The 20620-nt window shown below is 39.0% G+C and overlaps 1 protein-coding gene across 4 annotated transcripts in view; it reads left to right on the top strand.

Moving 5' to 3' along the window:
- The window catches only part of CSGALNACT2 (chondroitin sulfate N-acetylgalactosaminyltransferase 2), a 32001-nt gene extending 14918 nt beyond the window's left edge, over nucleotides 1-17083 (top strand). For all 4 annotated transcript variants that reach the window (XM_027460014.3, XM_072039480.1, XM_027460015.3 and 1 more), the window contains 7 exons: nucleotides 1472-2706; nucleotides 8206-8422; nucleotides 8960-9061; nucleotides 10689-10867; nucleotides 12400-12494; nucleotides 13878-13959; nucleotides 15113-17083. In XM_027460014.3, coding sequence (XP_027315815.1) covers nucleotides 2049-2706; nucleotides 8206-8422; nucleotides 8960-9061; nucleotides 10689-10867; nucleotides 12400-12494; nucleotides 13878-13959; nucleotides 15113-15405 — 1626 coding nt within the window. In that variant the 5' untranslated portion in view covers nucleotides 1472-2048 and the 3' untranslated portion in view covers nucleotides 15406-17083. The remainder of the gene's footprint in view (nucleotides 1-1471; nucleotides 2707-8205; nucleotides 8423-8959; nucleotides 9062-10688; nucleotides 10868-12399; nucleotides 12495-13877; nucleotides 13960-15112) is intronic.
- Nucleotides 17084-20620: the final 3537 nt, after the last annotated feature.

The raw sequence follows: 20620 nt of genomic DNA, 5'->3' as shown, positions 1-20620 counted from the left end.
ACAGATGTGGATGCTAGCACTAGAAGTGCTATAATGGTTTAAAGCAGTACGGAGGCTTCATCTGGATGACTACAAGGTGTGTATCTCTTGCAAGACTTCGTGCATGATAGGAATACAAATTTAGGATCAGTGATCAGCAGCATTGGTGGTATAAATCAATTATTTAATCTTTCAGGCTTTGTCATTGGAATTTGCTTGCAAATGGTGGTGCTGAATGTTGTGCTACCACTGATACATGGTATCCAATACTCACTGAAGCACTATCCTGGTGCTGGAAGCTGAATGAAAATAAGAAATATTGCAAGGAAGTCTCAGAAACATGTTGCAAGGATGTAAGCTGTGTTGTAAATGCATGAAGCGCTTTGTGGCACTGGCTTTATTTGGAAGAACGGTAGAAGGCTGGCTGTCCGGTTTGTGGCAGTCAGATAGCCATCTGGTCAATCTAAGTATAAAAAGTATTGGAGTAAGCTGTTTTCCAATTTGATAAGTATACTGAAACAGAAATTGAATTTAGTCAAGTTCCAGAATTTTCCCCTGAAAAATTATACAACATAGTCCAAAATGGAGGTAGAGCTAATAGATCCCTTGGGTAAGTTTTCATGAGATTCAGTTTTTTTCTACAACCAAGTTTTAAATGGAGCATTTTACTAGCTTTAGGAAGTAGAATAACCTGCTTCAAGCTTGCTTCTGCTGCGTCCCTCCTGTTTATTGTTTCTTTAAACTGTTACTGAAATAGGCCCATGAACCCTTTTGCTGACTGTCATTTTGGATATCCTCCTCTTACCTAACTGTGACCTTTTCATGGGTCTTCAGTTCATAATCTGCTCGGTCAATACTGGAGGGAGATGACCAGTTCAAACTGTCAGTGCCTCTTTACTCAGCCTATCCAAACTGAAAGGTAGAAATGTTAGTGATCTGCTTGTCTGAGGCTCCCTTTCCTCACTTGAGAATCTAGATTTGGAATCCAAATTCTGCTCTGTGTACTACTCTGAAATGTGATTTCTGCCAACTTCATAGTTTAAGTCTGCAATACTTTATTAATATGTGAATAAGTATTCCCTAAAATACATCTACTGACGTAAAAGCAAATAGAAAGGCAAACTTCTGCCTCAAAATATTTTTTTGTATTTTTATTTAGAGGGGTAAGAAGAGTATGCTCCCTTTGTGTTTTTTCTTCCCACAGTGTGAGGGGGGAATTAAAATGATGAGACTAGAAGAACCATTACTGCTTTAGCTAGCTCATAGCTAGTTACATGTATGTGAAAAATCCACTTCATTGGGCTGTTTCTACTGCTGTTTTCCAGACCCTGTGTCAAAGGGGATCACTGGGTATTACAATGGAAAGAATTCTATTTTTCCCACCCTTTCTCCCACTGTTATCCTTTGTACCCATATGTTAAACTTTGATCATGTATTTTTGAAATGACCAGCTGCTTTGTAGTTCTAATATGCACCTTTCTTTTAATTTTAGGTTCTGTCTTCAATTTGCTGACTCAAACCACAGATTCCAAGGAAAGGAGGGAGAAATGGAATAAAATACTGGAGTGCCAGAGGAAAATGTCAGACTAGCCAATGACAATTACTGTTACTAAACAGTAGACTGTTCTCACAGTGGGAAAATGAGATGCTGTCAATTCAAAGTTTATAAAAATGACTTTTGCAGACTTTGCTTGCTGAATTTCAAGTAGGCTAAAAACCCTTTAAGTGTTTCTGTTAGGAAATGGGAATATGATTCCTTTCTGGTGTCTTCCTCCTTCCCCCCATTTTGCATTTTTTTGTCTGGGGTAGGAAATCCGAGACAAATTGCATGGAGTCGACCAAACATATAGTTGATGGTCATGGCTGATGCAGGAACCTCAGATTTGTATCTCTGCTATGACACCTGATTAAGGAAGAGGTTGAAAACTGCTCATCTGCTACTTTGTCAGAGTAACAATTAAGGTCATGCTTTCTTCCATTTCCTGAGATTTGAATTCTGAGGTGATGCTCCCAAGAAGGCATGAGCAGCTAACTTATGTTTTTTGTTTGGAAACAGAAATAACCCAAGAATGCCCAGAAGAGGCTTAGTAATTCAAGCCAGGACTCGCTGGCTGTTAGTGGGCCTTGCCTTTCTATTCAGTTTGGTTTTGCTCATGTATTTGCTCGAGTGTACCCCACAAACAGATAATAATGGATCTCTACCTGGCATTATAGGCGAGAACATGGGTAAAGAGTACTATCAAGCTCTCTTGCAGGAACAGGAAGAGCATTATCAAAACCGAGCTACCAGTCTGAAACGTCAGATTGCCCAGTTAAAGCAAGAGCTTCAGGAGATGAGTGATAAATTGAAAACCCTGCAGGAAAAAAAGAGCCCCAAGGTCAATGGTATGAACTATCAGGGAACCAAAGAACAAGCATCGAACGATCTCCTAGAGTTTCTTCATTCCCAGATCGACAAAGCTGAGGTGAGCATGGGGGCCAAACTGCCTAGCGAATATGGCGTCGTTCCTTTTGAAAGCTTCACGTCCATGAAAGTATTCCAGTTGGAGATGGGGCTCACTCGGCATCCAGAAGAGAAACCTGTTAGAAAGGATAAAAGGGATGAGTTGGTGGAAGTCATTGAGGCTGGCCTAGAAGTTATCAATAATCCAGATGAAGAAGATGGTCAAGAAGAAGACGATGGAGTAGGAGACAGGCAGCTGTATAGTGAAAACGATTTTGTAGAAGGTACGTGTATTAGATGCTTTCCAGCCAGTTAACAGAATAATATCACAATGGGCATTTAATGATGTTTCTATTTTTATTTTTTTACCTACTTGAAGATAGTCTTGAAACAGTAATTATACAGCAAGAACTCCTGTTTTCAGTGATGAGAAAAATACCTCTCCATTCTTGTTTTTTGAGTAGGTAACAAGATATTAATTTCAGAAGATGGGTTTTTCAAAAGAAGGATACAGGGAAAGTTATATCTGCTTAAAATAGAGGCCTTTGTAACAGATTTTAGCTTAAGTCTGTGGTGCAACTGCGTATGGTTTTGAATAACTGAAAGACTTGTGGAGAAGCTGATTGAATCTCTCTTGGTCCAGTATAGTTAAGCTACTTGGTTAAGAAGGTACAGGTTTTTTTCTTTTAAGTATCCATATACTGCCTTGAGTTAATACTTAGGCTTCTGACTTGCATCGAGTTGACGTACTCATGGTGGAAGTTAGATAAACACGGTAGCATTGTCAGCTGAAGAATGTGGTGTTCTGAAGAGATCCTTTGTGATACACTAGTCGTGGGGTCTGTCAGGCTGTGCATCTTCGAACTGGGCTTACTGGGGAAAAGCATGTAATGAAGTTGCACTGAAGCGTGGGACTGTTAACAGCACTTGTTTCAGTTCTCTTGTGTTCTCATCAATTCTTCCAGTGCTTGTAAACTAAATTACACGACATACAAAAACAAATAGCGTTTATGCTTTCAGCTCTTACTGGCATGCTTAAACACAATAGCAATAATTCTTGTATGAGTTGGCTTTCAAGGTTATAGTGTAATGCTGGTGGAGATGAGCGTTATCAAAAACTGCCCTAGTACCTATTTTTTGTGTTTACAGTATTAAATACAGTTCATGCTGCCGTAAAAAGGTTGGACTATGTTATAAATGAGGGAACATTACTCTAAAAGGGACTCTGGATATCAGCAGTACTGATGTCTGCACTATTAAGCAAACATGCTGGAGAAAGGTACCATTGGCCTTGAAATAATCAGTTCTTTCAGTCTAAGATGATGTAATTGGTCTGTAGTTCAGAAACAGTCTCTGCTTCTGACGGCTACTGTGTTTTAAGTTTAATGCCAAGATCTTCTTTGTTCAGGAAGGTGGGGCTGGATATAGAATCTACTTCACTCTCCGTATAACACAGCCAGTGCAGTGTTAGACTCTTAATAGGGCTTTTATTTGAAACTATTTTGTCTGGGAATTATTCTTGCAGTGTCTTATTTTTAAGCGTGCAGCTGCTATTCCTTTGTTGCAGATAATGCATAGTCTCTAGTGGATTTTTAACCAGTACTGAAATAGATGTTCACTTCAGTTAGGGTACTACATTTCATGGGTGGAGATGCAAAAAGCAAGCAGATTTAGGACCTTCATACCTTGGTCTCTGTTCATACCAGTATATTTATAATTTTTCTTGGAAATTGAACTAGTTTCCTGTTGTTCTAAAGGCAGTCTCTTCAAGCATTGGTTATTGCATATATTTTCTACAGTTAGTGTACTTAAATGAAAATATTTTCATGCTGTAGCTCATGGGTGCGTTAGCAGCTAGCTATAGTGATATATACCACTGTACTGTTTCAGACAAGCTGTGGGCTGTGTGGGTGTTCAGTGTTTGTGTATGTGAAAATACTACTAGCTGATTTCAACACCGGGCCAGGAAAACAAAAGCTTCTGAATTGCGTTTTCTGTTTGAAAATGTAGAGGTAAGAAAAGGAACCAGCTGGTGGCAGATCCTAGGGGTCCCTCGCACTATAGAGCTGTGACCAATGCTCTTCTGTTACTTATGGTGTCTGATAGAAGTCCAGGTAGACAGTCGCTGCCTTCCCATTTAGAAAATACTGCTGCCTTAAGCTATCATAAGCTGCTTGGTTCAAATTTTGTTGCAGACTCAGTGTGTCAACTGAAGTTGTCACAACAATTTGTGTAAATGTGCAAAGAGCACTACTTAACAACGTTAATCCAGCAGCTATTCATTTAGAGACAGTTTGTTCAGGTTTATTTAAACGAATGATAAGTCATTTAAGTACTGTATTCTCATCCTATTTGCTGATAGGAATAATTTAAGATAAGTGATTTATGACTGAGACTAGAGTTTTATGCAATTTGTAACAGGAGGCTGAGAAACTGGATTATTTCTTGCTCTAGGGCAAAAGAAGAGAAAACAGACACTGTGTTAGTTAATACATAACCGTTGCATTTTAATGTAGGTGAGCTGATTGTACTTGAGTTTTGAGAAATACCTGCAAGGTTGAGAAACTTCAGCAAGTTTAGGCCAAAAAATAAATACATGCTGATGGATGGTAATCCTCTTGTTGCTGCTGTTTTCCCCTCTGTGCTTAGGCAGAGTTGCTACGAACACATGGCTGTTGCCAAGCTTAGTGCAGTGACATGTTGTTTAAAAACAAAATAATAAAAGTTGCAAGTATGCATTGCAGCTATAGAGGTCCTTTCTGAAAGCTTGAAATGATTTTTGCACAAAGCTCAACTGACTTGTTTGAGGAAAAAAACACTAATTTCTCAGATCTATAGGGCTTTGTTTTTTCCATTGTTACCTTTTTGCTTTGATCAAATGCAAAATGAAACTTCTAGAATTCTGATATTAACAAAGATCTGACCTTTAAAAAAAAAACACACTATTTCTGCAGCTGCTGTTTCAGAAACATCTTGATATAAGTATTTTTCTTATTATTACTATTAAGTCTTTGAACTCTTGAGGGTATGAGAAAAAACAAGAGTATGCTTATTCCCTTTGTATGCAAAGCACCCCTAAAGAGGATGAAGTTGCAGACCCCTTCACTTGTGAACATGGGTGTATTGCAGCTACAAGCAATGAACCTAATTCCTGAATTGGGCATTCTAAGGTAGTGCTTAAAAATAGACAATTTCACTGAGACCTATGTTTGAATATGGTTGAGAACAGGGGGTTAGTAAGATGGGGAGAGCATAATGGTATTGCTTTGGTGCATCCCTGTTCTTCAGTAGCCTGTGGTATTTGAATCCTGAATAGTGATGCAAAACTAAGCTTTCATGGTCATCTGTTCTTGAGTGTTCAATCTGATGCATTGTGAAGAAACCAGTTAAGTTTACGTGGAGTGCTTAAAGAAAGCTCTTCCATCGAGTAGCCACTTATAAATAGCCTTTGGAAAACATGAGCTTTATCTTACTTTCAGAAGTTAATGAGCACTTTGTTAGTATCTAATAAAGGTCTTGCTACTGAATGCTTGCCAGGCAGTGCTGTTGGGGCCTGCTTTCCTTGTTTCTGTGTTTCTGGTTAGGACAGGGCCAAGGACAGAAATGGGCTTTTGATCTGAAACTCAAGGGAAGACTCCCTACACAAAATGTCCTCTGCATGTAAAAGTTGTTTATCCCAGTGCTCTAAGCTGAAAGTTGAAACTCTTCGGGAATCCTTGTTACACTGAACTGTTTGTTATACAAACAACCCCTTTAGTATATTGTAAGACCAGAAATAGGCCTGTACTCAGGGGCTGTCAACAACTAACTTTAATACACAAAAACCAAGACATGTGGTCTTGCATTCCACAGGCCAAATACCTGGTAGCTTTCTTCATAGATGTGAAACAAGTAAGGGTGTTTAAGGCAATGGAAGAACACCTTTTGGCTTTAACAGTTGATCCCCCATATTCATAAGATTCGATTTGGTGAGAAACACAACTCTGTGAAGCTGATAAAGCTGCTTGGACCAGGAGAAGCAACTGTTTAAGTACTTCTGCTTTTTATTTCTGTGCTTATAAAGCTCTGTTTTTGGATGGCAGCCAGAATGTGTTAGTTGGAAGGTGAGATAGTATATTCAGTTTTTTTAACACCCAGGACTGACTCATTATGTAATAAAAACTAAGTAGTAAACCAGATGTTGTTTTTCTGGCTGATCTCAGTTCTGACTTCTGTGCATGAAAGTTTTAATCCCATAAAAATATTCACATTAGTAGATTGCCAAAGGAGGTTAGCTCATAGCAAGAGGAGTAGCTCTAGGATCACATACTATTAAAAAAAAAAGTGGAACTCATGAGATGATGAGATTCAGAAGTTAGGAATTTGATATTCTAGCAGTTGAATGCTAGAAAGGCAATGCTCAGAATTAGGCTTTCATTCGAGTCTTTGAAAAAATGCTGCTGTAACTTGATGAAGTTAACTTTAATCTAGAAATTTTAATTCTGCCCTACACCAGCCTTCTGTTGTAGCGTGTCATGTAAGTTTATCCTTTAGATTAAAGATAAGCTATTGGAAACTATGCTTTTTTAAAAGCCTCACTTACTAGACATGATGTACTTCTCATCTTTATGTAGCTATTGGATGCTAGAAAAAGGTATATAATGTACAGAACTGAATTTTAACATGCAGGAATAGTGGTATAATGCTTTTGCTGCATATCATGTGAGAATGTGACATGAAAATACTGGTGCTTCAGCTGCTTCATAGCCAAGAGGCTGTTTTCAAGCTACATTGCTCAACTACTAGGCATAAAGGACTGGAGTGAAGTAAGACTGAGGGATTTGTGATCTATCTGCTTCTAGTAGTCAACACTAGACTTTCCTTGTTAGTTAAACCTCCCTTTTTGCTACTTCCAATTAATGTTGAGTTGAAACTGTCACATTTTTGTTCTGTGTTAAAATGTGTGTATTTTTACGTAGCTCAGCTCAACGAGGAATAAATGTGGATTTGTGTCTTAAAGGATTTTTTTTTTACCAACTTTGTGCATTTAATTTTGTATGGTTAGAGAAGTTAGATTCAGTTACCATTTACTTTCAGTTGTAGCACCAGCTTCTGCTACACCCATCTCCCACAGTCCCTCTAGGGTAGTAATGGGCATTTCCTGTGAATTCTACTCGTGCCCACATGCACCTGCAAGAAGGCATCCTACAAAAAGCTAAAGGAGAGTTGTCTGATGGAAAGCTGAATAGGTCTGACAAAAATTACTGTTGAATGGGAATTTGTTATAAGACTGGGTGAATACAGAACAAAGGCAGCAGGAGGGGGAGTTGGTGAATGAAACTGGATTTGGTTTGGGGAGGGAAACGGGTGGAATAACATAGATGAAGGTTTAGGGCAAGTCCTCTAGGCAGCTGAGAGGGAGGTAAAGGGAGCTGGGGGTGTAGAAGGAAGAAGTTGGGTAAGGTTGTCTACATGCTGTGTGTGCAGTTTTGGGACCCAATGTAGAAGAAGGATATAAAAATACTAGGATGCTTCTGAAGGAGGGCTCTGAGGAATTGGTAAAGTGTCATAAAACCTAATGTGATCTCTGAGAAACAGAGGGACACAGATTAATTAGGATTGTTTTTCATACATGTTGTAAGAAGAGGGTGAGCATGATTTGTTATTTTAGCTTGTATTAGGAAAAAGCAGAAACTTATCCTCAAGAGTTTTCTTTCACTTCGTAGTTCTCAGGAAAAAGTGTTTCTGAAATAAAACTGCTGGCATCTTTGACTTCATAAATACTTGTGTGACTTACTCTTCAGGTTACTATCGTACTGAAAGAGATAAGGGGACACAGTATGAGCTGTTTTATAAGAAGATGGATGGCATGGAATACAGACATGTCACGTTGTTCCGACCTTTTGGACCCCTCATGAAAGTGAAGAGTGAAACGGTTGATATTTCTAGATCAATCATAAACATTATTGTACCCCTTGCTGGAAGAACTGAGGCATTTGCACAATTTATGCAGAACTTTAGGTAGGTGCCTGAGATTATATAATGAGTTATGTTGGAGACTTAGTATTTTGTTTCATTTTCAGAATGAATTTGTGTTCTGACGGACTTGTGACAAAACTAATTGTGATGTTTTGTGCAACTGCCTTGGTATGTTTGTCACTTCAACCAATTGTTTGGAGATGTTCATTCCAAAAGGAACTGAGAGCTTCTCAAACAGCACCCCTTTTAGAGTGAATGCCAGGGCCACTGTGAGCCTGGACTCACGTGATGTTGAAAACTTTTTTCTTTTTATATGAGCTTTCGAGCTTCTGTTTATAAATAAGATGTGTGAGGGAGATGCATAGGAGATGCATAGTTTTGGAGCCTTCTGATTAAAATGGAAAGATGTGAAAAGTGGGGGAGATTTTTTTTTTTTTTTTTAGGTTTCTTCAGAAGCTATTTGAAGTCTGACCAGAATACTTAGATCTGCTAATACTTCTAAACACAATAGCTTTAAAATACCTGAAGTTTGTTGTATTGCAAGTAATAACTAATACTGGCTTATGCTTGTGTTTATAGGGATGTGTGTATTCATCAGGATAAGCGTATCCACCTCACTGTGGTATATTTTGGACAAGATGGCTTATCAGAAGTGAAAAACATCCTGGAGTCTGTAGCTAGGTAAGTGTGTTGATATGCTGTTAGTCAATACAAATAATATTGATTGCCTTCTAAAATATGTTTCCAAAAAAGGTTGAAACAATAAAAAGAAGAATCTTAGTTTAAGGCTAAAAGGAAAAGTAAGCCTTATACAGTTTTTGTTTGGCATTTTACACCTGAAGTTGTGGAAGTCTCCTGAAAACTACTAAAAATCATCTTAGATGCCAAAAAAGATTAACAGTAGTTGCTTGGAGGTTTCCTTTTGATCTAAAAAAAAACAAACAAAACTACAGGGGTAAACTTTGCCATGAGTATTCAGTCATGCTAATACTCTGATAGGATTTAAACTCCTGCTGAACTGGGTTCTGTGTGTTGATAGTTGTTTTACTGGAGAATTGATATTTAATGACAAGGAAGAAAAACGATTGGCTTCTGTAACCAAGGGAGGCTGGTGGGCTGCTGGGTCTGTTAAAGGAGTTTAAGCTTTGCCCTCTGTTCTCTAGGTAATATGTAGTGAGTCTAGCACTTGCCCTCTGCTGTAAAAACAACTTGAAACCAAGTGTTTTTTATGACTGTCACAGCAAGTAGCATTACAGCAGCTTTGGCATAAAACTCTCCAATGTTGCTTTTTTGGCTCCAGGAACAGGTTTGCCCAACTAAATGACAGATACCTCACAATCAAACAACAACTCACCTTTGGTTTGGGCAATAGTGTCTGTAAGTTTCGAAGGAGTTCATGCTCTGCCTGAGCCCATGTTCTTAAGCCTGTAAGCCCATGACATTGGTTAGCCAGGAGTGGGCATGGACAGCTATGCTGCTGGCTTAAAATTTCATGGTTGGTAGATCTGGCATGCATGGAAATCTTCTAGGAAGCAAAGAATGCTTTTGTCTTACTCCTGTAAAGCCTCCGTGACACACAACTTGCTGACTGCTGCCTTCTGTTCCTGGGATACTTTCTGCCACCTGCTATGCTCCCTGTGAGACTTGATTTTCTCACAATAACATCTAGTCAGGCTTAGAGCTGCAAACTCACTGGGTCTTTATCATAATCCTCTTAGTGGTGCTACCGTTAAATATATTAATTCTATTCTCTTTGAGACATTATCCTCTAATGTCTCTGAATTAGACACTTTGCCTGAAGGTATTCCTCAGGTATATTTCCAACCTTCCTTGGCTACTATTCCTTTCTTCTACAGCGAGTACGTCCATGTGTACTACTGGTGTGAAACAGTGAAGAAAGTCCAATTGACTGGATTATGGTGGCATAAAGATACAGCTGGCCTTTTGCCATGTGAGTTTGGTGTCAGGCTTCGTTCACCCTCCTCTCAGACTTGACGAAGGCTTCAGAGGAGCAGACAGTTATTGCCTGATGATTTTAATATCAATTGTCAGGCCTTTTTGATCTGTTTGAATGATTAATTGCAAAGTGAAGTTCTGGAATAATATTGAGGTGAATCTCTTTGCAATGTCTAAACTCTGGTACTTGAAATAGACAAAGTGGAACTGATATTTTTTCTCATCCTGATGATATAATGGGATGTTAAAAAGCTTCCGGAGCGGCACCACTGTAAAATGCTGAAGAAGTATAAATAGTCCCTTCCGCTCCACACATGGATTTATTTTGGGTTTGGCTCTGTTTTTCTTCTAGAGAAACTAACTTCCACAATTACACACTCGTCTCTTTAAATGAGGAATTTAACCGTGGCCGGGGACTTGACATGGGTGCCAGAGCCTGGGAAAAGGGCGAGGTCCTGATGTTCTTCTGTGATGTTGATGTTTATTTCACAGCTGAGTTCCTCAACAGCTGTCGCTTAAATGCTGAGCCTGGTACGTTCCTTTAAAGTTGCTGAAATGTATTCTTGTTTGACTTAAACTGATCTGAGTTGTGTATATAGAAGGCTAATCTCAGTGGTGGAGTTCATTAATCCAGTGTACCTAGGAAAATGAAATATACTATGTGCACAAAAGAAAATAGTATTTAAACTGAGAAATGACTTCTGTCCAATTGTAATTAGTCTTAAGTACCTGTATTTCTGCACAATAGGTACAGTTTTAACGTTCTCTTAAGATTGGGAAGTCTAAAAGAAAGCTGTACAGCTTAATTGTTTTACCAAAGTGTGTAAACTTGTGTAGCAAATCTCAGTGCAGCACTTCTTACAGCAGGTGACTTGTTGCAACAAAATCTCGAATGGACAAGTTTGTTTTACATGTTCTCACACTTGCAATTGCATGGCTAAGATTCATCACAGGAATTGTTTTCAGTAGAGCAAAAAAGCATGGTCCTTACAGAGATTGAGCTAGGGTCCTGTATTTTATTCCCAAGTTCAGAGTTCTTCTGACTATTTTACTCAAGCTTATGAAACTTGTACAAGATTGTGTAACAGTGGATAAAGCTTTCTTGAGTTAACAAGTGTGCTAGTTAAGGCCTTCTTTTGTCAAACACTTGTTTTATTCCTTAATGCATACTCTTATTCCAGATTTGTTGCAGCCAGGAAACTTTCTCCAAATGCCAAAACAAATTCTCCAAATTCAAGTTAGTTCATTTGGAATTAATATATATTTTTCTTCACATAATAAACAGACAAGAGACTGCTGTAAGAAATATTTTGGTTCTGTTTATTTCTTTCTATTATTTGTCTCTGCACTTCATGAAGTGAGTTGTGTATGTAATTGGAAAAACTTTAGGAGTGTTTTGTGAGCTTGTACAAGGAAGAGTTTGAGGGACTGTTTGGCAATTCATGCTGACAGTTTGTCTCCTTTGCTTCAAGCGAGATCTGGAAACACTTGACACATGTTCCAAGTTTATACACAAATCAAGGTACTGAGTTTTCTCACGGGCTATTGCTGATACATTTGCACTACTGGCATAGCGAGAACATTATCAGGCTTCTGGAACAGGCACAGAACTGGTGTCACAGTATAATGAGGGTATTCAAGGTGCTTAATGCTCTTGCTGGGCATCCTGGATGTACGTACCTTTCTGCATCTGGAAGGAGGCAAGGCTGTAAAACTCAAGCTGTGCGAGTGGTTACTTGGACTTGGTTATTCTTGTTGCTTTTCTGCTTAACATTGTTGCAAGGGTTTTTCCACTGTCTTCTAATGTCATATCAATATATACAAATATAACGTGGATATATGTAAAACTGTATATGAATATATATGCTTAAGAATGATGTATTCTGCTCTGGCCCACAAGGTGCTATGGGTTAACTGAATGGAAAATCCAAGTGGTTAGACCTTTTATTTGTTTTCATTAGATGGCTAATAACTATTATTTCAGTTAGAGACTAGTTTCTAGTTTCCTCTTTCCTTCAGAAAGGATGCCTGCAGTGAGTAACAACTTCCTTTTTGACTCCTAGGGAAAAAGGTTTTTTATCCTGTGGTATTCAGCCTCTATAATCCTGCTATTGTCTATGCCAACCAAGATATACCACCCCCTGTAGAACAACAGTTGGTAAGTAGTGTGACTTACTCAGAAAACAACTAGTTGTGCTTTGTATTTAAAGAATTAATTGTAACTTAATAGTTTTATGTGGGATATCATAACTTTTGGCAGTGTATATGTAAACTCTTCTCCCTTATAGGCAAAGCAATTTTGAAGACCAACTTAAACAGTACCAAATTAATTCATAAATAAGCCTGGGGTTCTTTTTAAATTTAAAAAATGTCCAGCTAAACAAATGAAGCTGGTAGTTCTTAGTCAGTTCTTAATCTATTGCTTAATTCTGAATTCTGAGTTGGAAAGCCAATGTTTTAGGAGGATGGGAAATAACACGGCAGCAACAGTGATCCTGTGTTCCATCAAACAGTAAGTGAAAGGAGAAGACTATGAACACTGCTTGATAAGCTTCTCTAAATGTAGACTTCTTTGCTAACTACCTAAATAGTGATTCAGGAAGTGTGCCATGTAACTCAAGGTAGGAAAAGGTGTCAGTGGCTTTTTTTCAGACTGTATGGACCTGTACTCTGCAAATTATTTTTCTTTGCTATCCAAATCTACAAAATTGGGTGCTATACCAATTTTTTTTTTTGAATGAGAAATGCTACTTTACTTCTAGGGGAACTTGTAGGCAAAATAAAAAACAAAACTCAAGCATTCAATAGAATGGATTTAAGGATAACTTGGAAGTGCTGTATTTGAGTCTTTGTTGGAAGGGCCACACTGGATATCCAGCAGTACACTCCTTAAAGAGGCTGTGTAAGTGGAATTGGGGTTTAGCAGCTGGGACTGAAGTATTAAGTTCAAAGGAGCAAAAGCAAAAAGCAATGCAGTCACGAAACAATTCTCTTTCCCTTCCCTGCAAGGTCTTTGCTAGAATGCTGTAGGAGGGATGCTTTTGCATATGGCCTCAGGTAGTCACAGCTGAGAGAGAAGTAAACTTCTTGCCTGAAGGCCAAGCTATTGGCGTATATGAATCCAACAGTTTTATGGTTGTTGACTTAATAAAGCTTATTTTTCTTATTGTATCTGAATAAGGAGAGGCAAATGTACTGTTAGAAACTGGGTAGGAACTGTATTACTAAGAACAGATGACTTTGCAATAAGCGATCAAAAATGTAATGATTGGTCAGAGTAGATGACAAAAAACAGACGTGGTGTTGCTGAAAGGTAAAAGTGCTAACTGCAAAAGGAGTAAGTACTTGAAGCCAAATGGAAAAGGGCAAGGTGAGCAAGTAATTAGGAAGGCCACGTGCAATATGTCACAGAAATAATGGAAACATATGCTGTATCCTGCATTGAGCAAATGATCAGAAGAGTTTAGAGTTGTACTAAACCAAGTGCAATATATGTCCTTGAGTGTATATTGCATTTAAAATAACTATTTTAAAATTGTAGGTACACAAAAAGGATTCTGGCTTCTGGAGGGATTTTGGCTTTGGGATGACTTGTCAATACCGGACAGACTTTCTGACTGTTGGTAAGAGATGAAACTGTATCATAAAAAGTGTGGAGAGGTGTTCAAAAGATATTCCCTGTGTACCATGTTATCTAACTACAGTGAAGTAATGTTTTAATTTTTATTTTTCCCAAATCCAACTTGCTGATTACCAAGTTGGATGAACAAATGAAATAATTCTTTTTGTAATTTTTGATGTCCCCTCTGACGAACATTTGTTAAAAGCTGCAGTATTTGTTAGCATTAGCAAAACTTACTCTTCCATTTTTCATATTGTGACTGTTTGGAGCAAATGAACAATTTAAGAAACATGTTCCTCAAGTAAGCTGCTAACAGAAAAAGAAACATTGAAATTCTTTCTTTCAAATAAGCTTGGAAGTTTAATATAGTTGTTCCAATCCAAGGCTTTACAAATATGCTTTGGCACCCTCTTGTGGCATGTTACTAAAAAAGAACAACTTGATATACTTAAATTTGGAAGATGCACTCACAGATGATCTGCCAGAAGGTATAATGATATAGCTCATGTGCCTATATGATGATTTGAATGAATGCAGGCTGCTTTTCAATAGCAGACATACTGCATGGCATCTGTATGCTATATGCGAAATTAAGACCTCAATTCTAGAGTTTTGAATCTATACCTAAATCTAAACTGATACTCATTATGGCCCTGGGAAGGCAAGAGAGACCTTAAAATGGTGCAATAGATTCCTCTTCTTAATCGAGCTTTTTGAGTTGTGACCTGTGGAGTAATTGCTGACACTTCTAGAGAGGGCTTTTCATATGGTACATGACTGCCTCATTTTCCAGCTGCTAAAATCCATTATGATTGCTAAAAATAACACAAAAGCATACCCAGTATGGTTTGCCTACAGTTTCTTGCAGCTGTCACATGGGGTGTCATGCATAATGTGATTTAGATGCTCTCTTGTAAGAGACTCTCTGAAGCCAGCAGTGCATGATCTATGTCCTGGACAGCTTTCACTGTAGAAGACGTGGAACGCTTGAAGCTCCTCTCCCTCAATTTGGCATGCTTTGACATGCAGTAGCTAAACTGAATTGCTTCAGAATTTCTGGTGTGGCATAGATTGTCTAATATTTTATGTGAGGAGTCCTTTTTACCTTGGATCTAGCTTGTATGGCAACATGCTTTCTGATGCTGTTTTTATAGGAGGTTTTGACTTGGAAGTAAAAGGCTGGGGCGGTGAGGACGTTCACCTTTACAGAAAGTACTTGCATGGTGACCTTATTGTGATCAGGACACCAGTCCCTGGTCTGTTCCACCTCTGGCACGAGAAGCATTGTGCAGATGAACTCACTCCAGAGCAGTATCGCATGTGTATCCAGTCCAAAGCCATGAATGAAGCCTCTCACTCACACCTTGGGATGCTGGTCTTCAGGGAGGAGATTGAGACTCACCTCCGTAAACAGGCTTACAGGACTAACAGCGAAGCAGTGGGATAAATGGAGCCCTGTGACAGGGCAAAACTGATGACTTCACGTTCACAATGAACCAGCATCATTTTACAGCCTTAATTCAGCTTAAAAATGCAGTGCCTCTTTTTCAATGAAGAAGAGTTTAGGGTTTTTGGTTCTTGTGTTTTTTTTCTGAGTAACTCTGACTGATGTACTATTACCTACATATCTTGCAAGTTGAAGCACCTCAAATAAGAAACAGGAAAGCATATTTAGTTCAAGGAAAGTGTCTTCAGTGCTGATTGGGGAGATCGGTGGAATGTACAACTCAACTCTTCTCCACGTGGTACACTTTGATTCTTAAATTTATGGTATTTTAAGAATTAAGTCTTGTGCTAAGTGTTTTCAGTCTGGCTTGCTGCACTGTGATGTTAGAAAGCTATTATACTTACACTCCACTGTGGAAATGAGGTGTGAAAAAGAATCTTGCTGTAGAAGATGTACAGGATATGCTAATTGGTATGTGGTCTGTTAAGGCTGACTTCACGGCGGTAGCTTGATGCTGCATTTGCTGTATTAACAGACATGCACATTGTTGAATACAAAGAAATTCATGTGAAAGGGTGGGGGAATGATAATGTTAAGTGGAATTTTAGAGCATTTAATATGATTTCACACTGCAAAAGACACCACCGCCTTATCTTGGTGATGGATCAAAGAAGTTGGGAATGTTCCAGTTGGGCATTTCTGGATGTAGTCTTTTCCCACAGTGCATACTACATCATAGAATCCTTTCTGTGAACTGAGCTATGCTATTAAACATTTTTGTTTAAGGATTTTTGGCCCCACTCCTTATTCTGAAGCCCTGCTTGTGCATCTCAGCCTTTAAACTGAGGAACCATCATTTCATTGCTATGTAAATTCATTAGAGACCCATTTGCTGTTATGCCAATGTCCCTTTCTTTCCCTCTGTCATTTTCCTGACATGTTTTTGGAAGCAAGTCACATACTCTTAGCTGTTTCACAGACTGGAAAAGCAAGTGCTGTTACAGTCTTTCTTCACATGATACTTTCTGTTCTACTGATTTATCCCAGTAGCCTTATTCTTCACTTTTTCAATTGTGTTGTTCTTTTTTTTTTTTTTTTGGGGGAGGGGAAGAATGGAAGGGGTCAAGCATGCATGAACAGAATTATGCTGCGGTCTCATGAGTGTCTTGTACAATGGCACTACTACTTCCCTACTTCCCTTTTGGATATTCTGGGATGCATAAGCAGTTTAAATGCAGGCAGGTCACTTTTCTCCATGTTGTCTTATATACTACCGTATGGCATGCCTCATTTTTAATACATTTGTTTTTAAAATTAATGGTGAGAATGCTAATTCAGTGGTTATACCATTTGCATGGTCTCCACAGAATTTAGAAACTAGGCAAAAACCCTTCTCAAACCTTTTCAAACCAGGTAATTAAGTTTTGTTAATGAATTCAGTTTGCTTCAAGAATTCTGAAGGCAATTAAAAATTTAAATGGCTGATTTTTCTGAATAGCAGATATGCTGTGCAAATAGTTCCGGGCACTGATCCTTTCATATGTACATAAAATCTGCCTTTATGTAACTTATTGTGGAGAACAGTTTCCTGTATTGTACTTAGAGTGATGAGAAAGCATTGCAAGACTTCTTGCAACTGATTCTCTGTATAATAAATGGAATATCTGCATTTTAGAAATTGTTTTAAGCTGTTTCTTTTGAAATAAGTGTTTATAATGTTTTACCAGGTAGATGACACACCAGATTGAAGTAATAGTATTTGCGGTGAGAGTTTTAACCAGTGAACATCTATCCTGACTAGATATAAAACTTACATATATACCAGATGTTTTATTGTAAGGTAAACATCTTGGTGGTGGGTCCTTACAGAACAAGGTACCAGTGAGGAAAAGAGTAAGTACGTAGGCATGACGACTTCTAGTAAGATTTAAGTGGGAACTTTTATTGAAACTCCAGCCCTTAACACTTAGCTAGTGTTGTCCTGGCTGTGCTGGTGCAAGAATAAGCATCAAAAATGCCTCTCACTTCATCTCACTTCATACACACACTGGCATGACTGTTGAGGTTGTATGGAGGTATTGAGCACTGCTGCAGCTTGGCTGTTATCACTCTACCAGTTTAGTTCCCATGTTTTGCACACAGCAGACTGCTGATAGCCAGATCTCATCTTCTAGTATTTCCACTGAGTGGTTGTGTTTATCAAAAGTGGCTGAAATGAGGAAAGAGAAAAATGTCAAGTGTCTGCATCTGTGCAGTCCATACTGGTCTGATACAGATGCTGGAAGGCAATCAATAGGAACCACTTCTGAAAACTTTCCGTTCATCGCCCCAGAATGCGGAGGTGGAGGCATTGAAGTTAAATGAAGTCGGACCTACTGGAACTTGCTCATGCCAGGGTTGGGTATAGACACAAGCAGTCCAAATCATCATTTGAGCAGTTGTAAACTCCTTGGAGCCCTTGCAGGCCTGGCCCTTTCTCTTTTCTCTTCTGCACAATTAGTCCTGCTGTCTGCAGTAACTGCTTGTGTGAGAACATGTGCTATGACATTATCAGCTCACTAAGAGCATGTTTGTGCTGTGTTATGAAATCCAGAGAGATTAGTGTGGGCTCTGTGCTATGTTAAGTCATTGCATGGTGCTTGCTCTACAGTGGTAATAACAAGGACATGGAATCTCCTCAGATACGTTTTGCTGCTGCACAATAGTGGATACAGTACACACATCTAACAACTTGCTCGTCTGCTGTTCTGCAAGATGACTTTACTGCTCACAATCCGTAGAGCATTTACAGCAGGCAAATACTCAATTCTAATAGTGTAAATAGTGTTTTATGGTACTTCTATAATTTGTTGGGTAGCTTATTAACAATGGTAACAGTGGAAATTAAATGAGTTGCTTAAATTAAAAGTTGTTATGATTTAAAGTTTATACTTCCAGGGAATTACTACTAATCATGTATACACCTCATGTTCGCTAACGATTTGTCACTTAATTTTTCTCATTAAAGTAATTAGATTATAAATAACTGCTTTAAACATGCAGCTTTTAATTTAATCTTAAAATAGGCCTTTTCCTTTTTTGTTCTGAAGCATTTTGAACATTGCTCTTGAGCTTACCTATGTTTTAAGTAGTTAGTTTAAACAATGTCAGATATTCAGATATTGTTTCTCAGTGAATTAATGTGCATTTTTCCAAATGGCCTTCACTGAATGGAGTCAACTGATGAATATCATACAGATACACAGATGGATTGTTTTGTCTATCTTAACAGGGATTCTCCAGAAGAGGACAAGATATATGTCCCTAGTAATCCCAAAATAAAACAAGAAAAGGTTGAGACTTGTGGACTGTAGAGAGAACGTTTCTGTTCAGTGTGTTGCTTCGAAAGTTGCTTGAATTTGTACAACTATGTCAGGTTACCATCTACGTGCTACTTTCCTGGGTCTGTTCTGCTTTTAGTTATTCTTTGGGACACTCTATTTCCACAGAAACCCATTGACTACACATTCTGTAGAAGTGCTTCGCTACTTCTTCTGCCTTAGTCTTTGGGAAACGCATGAGTGAAGCCACTTTCAGGGCTCAGATTTTGAGGTTAAGTTACCACTGTTATCACAAGCTAACAAGTCTACTGTCTTCTATCTGGCTATGGATGTTACTGGCACTTCAGTTACATTCCCGAGCAATTAACATAATGCTGTGTCACTGCCCAATAATAGGCAGAAAAATGTACAACTCTGGAGAACAATTAGTTTTCCCCAACTCCTTAGCATACCTGAAACAAATTACATGTGCTGTATAAATAATATGACCTGAAAAATGGGATGACTTATTTTTTCACCACTTGGTCTTGCATCAGCTTGTTCTTTTTTCATCACAATAGTGTACTTGCTGCCTTCCTTATTAGCCCAGTCCCTCTTTCTCTTTGATGTGGATTTTCTCATTTCTTAAAACACTGTGCCACAAAGCCTTCAGCCTTTCATAAGCTCCAGTATTGGCTTTTGAGCAACACAGGAGCCGCTGGGAGTTGGAGCTAACTGAGCTGCTGGGAGGCAGAGTGGTGTTGAGTGGCAAGGAAAGTCTGGATTCTGTAAGCAGGACAAGAGCAGCAAGGGTGCACAAGAATTGCTTTCTGCCATTTACCAGCTTTGATATCTGTCTTAAAACCTTTTCTTCCTATTTCTGATTTGTCACAGTATTTCATGCTGAAATACAGTAAGGTATATGATGACAACACGTGGTTCAAGACAAAGATCAGTAATTTAAGAGTTAATGCTCAATGTTTGTTTGCACATCACTGGTTTTGTTCTGTAATGAAACTAGAAATAGTAGGATTTTCCTTCATTATGATGTGATCTTAAGTGATTTCATTTGTCTAAGTACGCTGAACTTCAGGCTGCATTCAGCAGTCACCAGGCTGTGATACAAGTGCGTGTGCATGCATTCAGCTGTGCAGATGAGACAGATTTGCTCTTTCCCACTAAAACATGCAACTCTTCTTTGAAGGTGTTTCTTTACCTCATCCAAGAAGGGGAGGAAATTAGTCATGTTTCGAACATGAAATCTCCGCATGTTGCTTTAGGCATACATCTGGCTATATGACTGGAAAATGTTAGCTAAGTGTCTAGTCTTAACCTCATAACTCCTGCCGTGGGACTGAAGAGACAACATTGCAGTGTGCTTCACAGTCCCATTTAGCACTTCTGGGGTGCAGCAGCCCTGGGCCCTGGCAGAGAGCAAAGCTGCAGGGTCACAGGCTTTCAACTCTCCTCTGCCTGGCTATGCTGCAGCTCTACTTTCCTCCAGGTTGCGCCTCTCCCTCAGGGCCAAAGCTGTGAGCAGGCTCCAGCAGCAGTACGGACAGGGCCAGATGAGAGCGAGGTGTGGTGGTGGTGCCTGCCTGGCTCTTCATCGCTTTTTTTGCCACAAATACATACCATTGTTAGCCCATGACCCATCTGGCACTGGGTCATGGCTATTAATCTGTGATATGTAACGTGACTGAGGTGTGATGGGTGCGGTAGGGTGGTTTGAAGCTGAACGGTGTACCTGGATTGTTGACTTGTCACAAGTACACATGTACTGGGCCACGACACAGGGAAAGCACAGCATGCAGTTCTGAGCCAGACGTGCCTGCACTGGGCCACAATGGGCCATGGTAGATGCTGTTTATGTGACAATCAGGTTCCCTTTTTCAAGTTGTGGTCTGGGTGTGGAA

The sequence above is a fragment of the Anas platyrhynchos genome, chromosome 6, assembly GCF_047663525.1.
Source record: "Anas platyrhynchos isolate ZD024472 breed Pekin duck chromosome 6, IASCAAS_PekinDuck_T2T, whole genome shotgun sequence".
Classification (NCBI taxonomy): domain Eukaryota; kingdom Metazoa; phylum Chordata; class Aves; order Anseriformes; family Anatidae; genus Anas; species Anas platyrhynchos.
The sequence above is the reverse complement of the archived record's forward strand: the minus strand, read 5'-3'. Positions and strand labels throughout refer to the sequence as shown.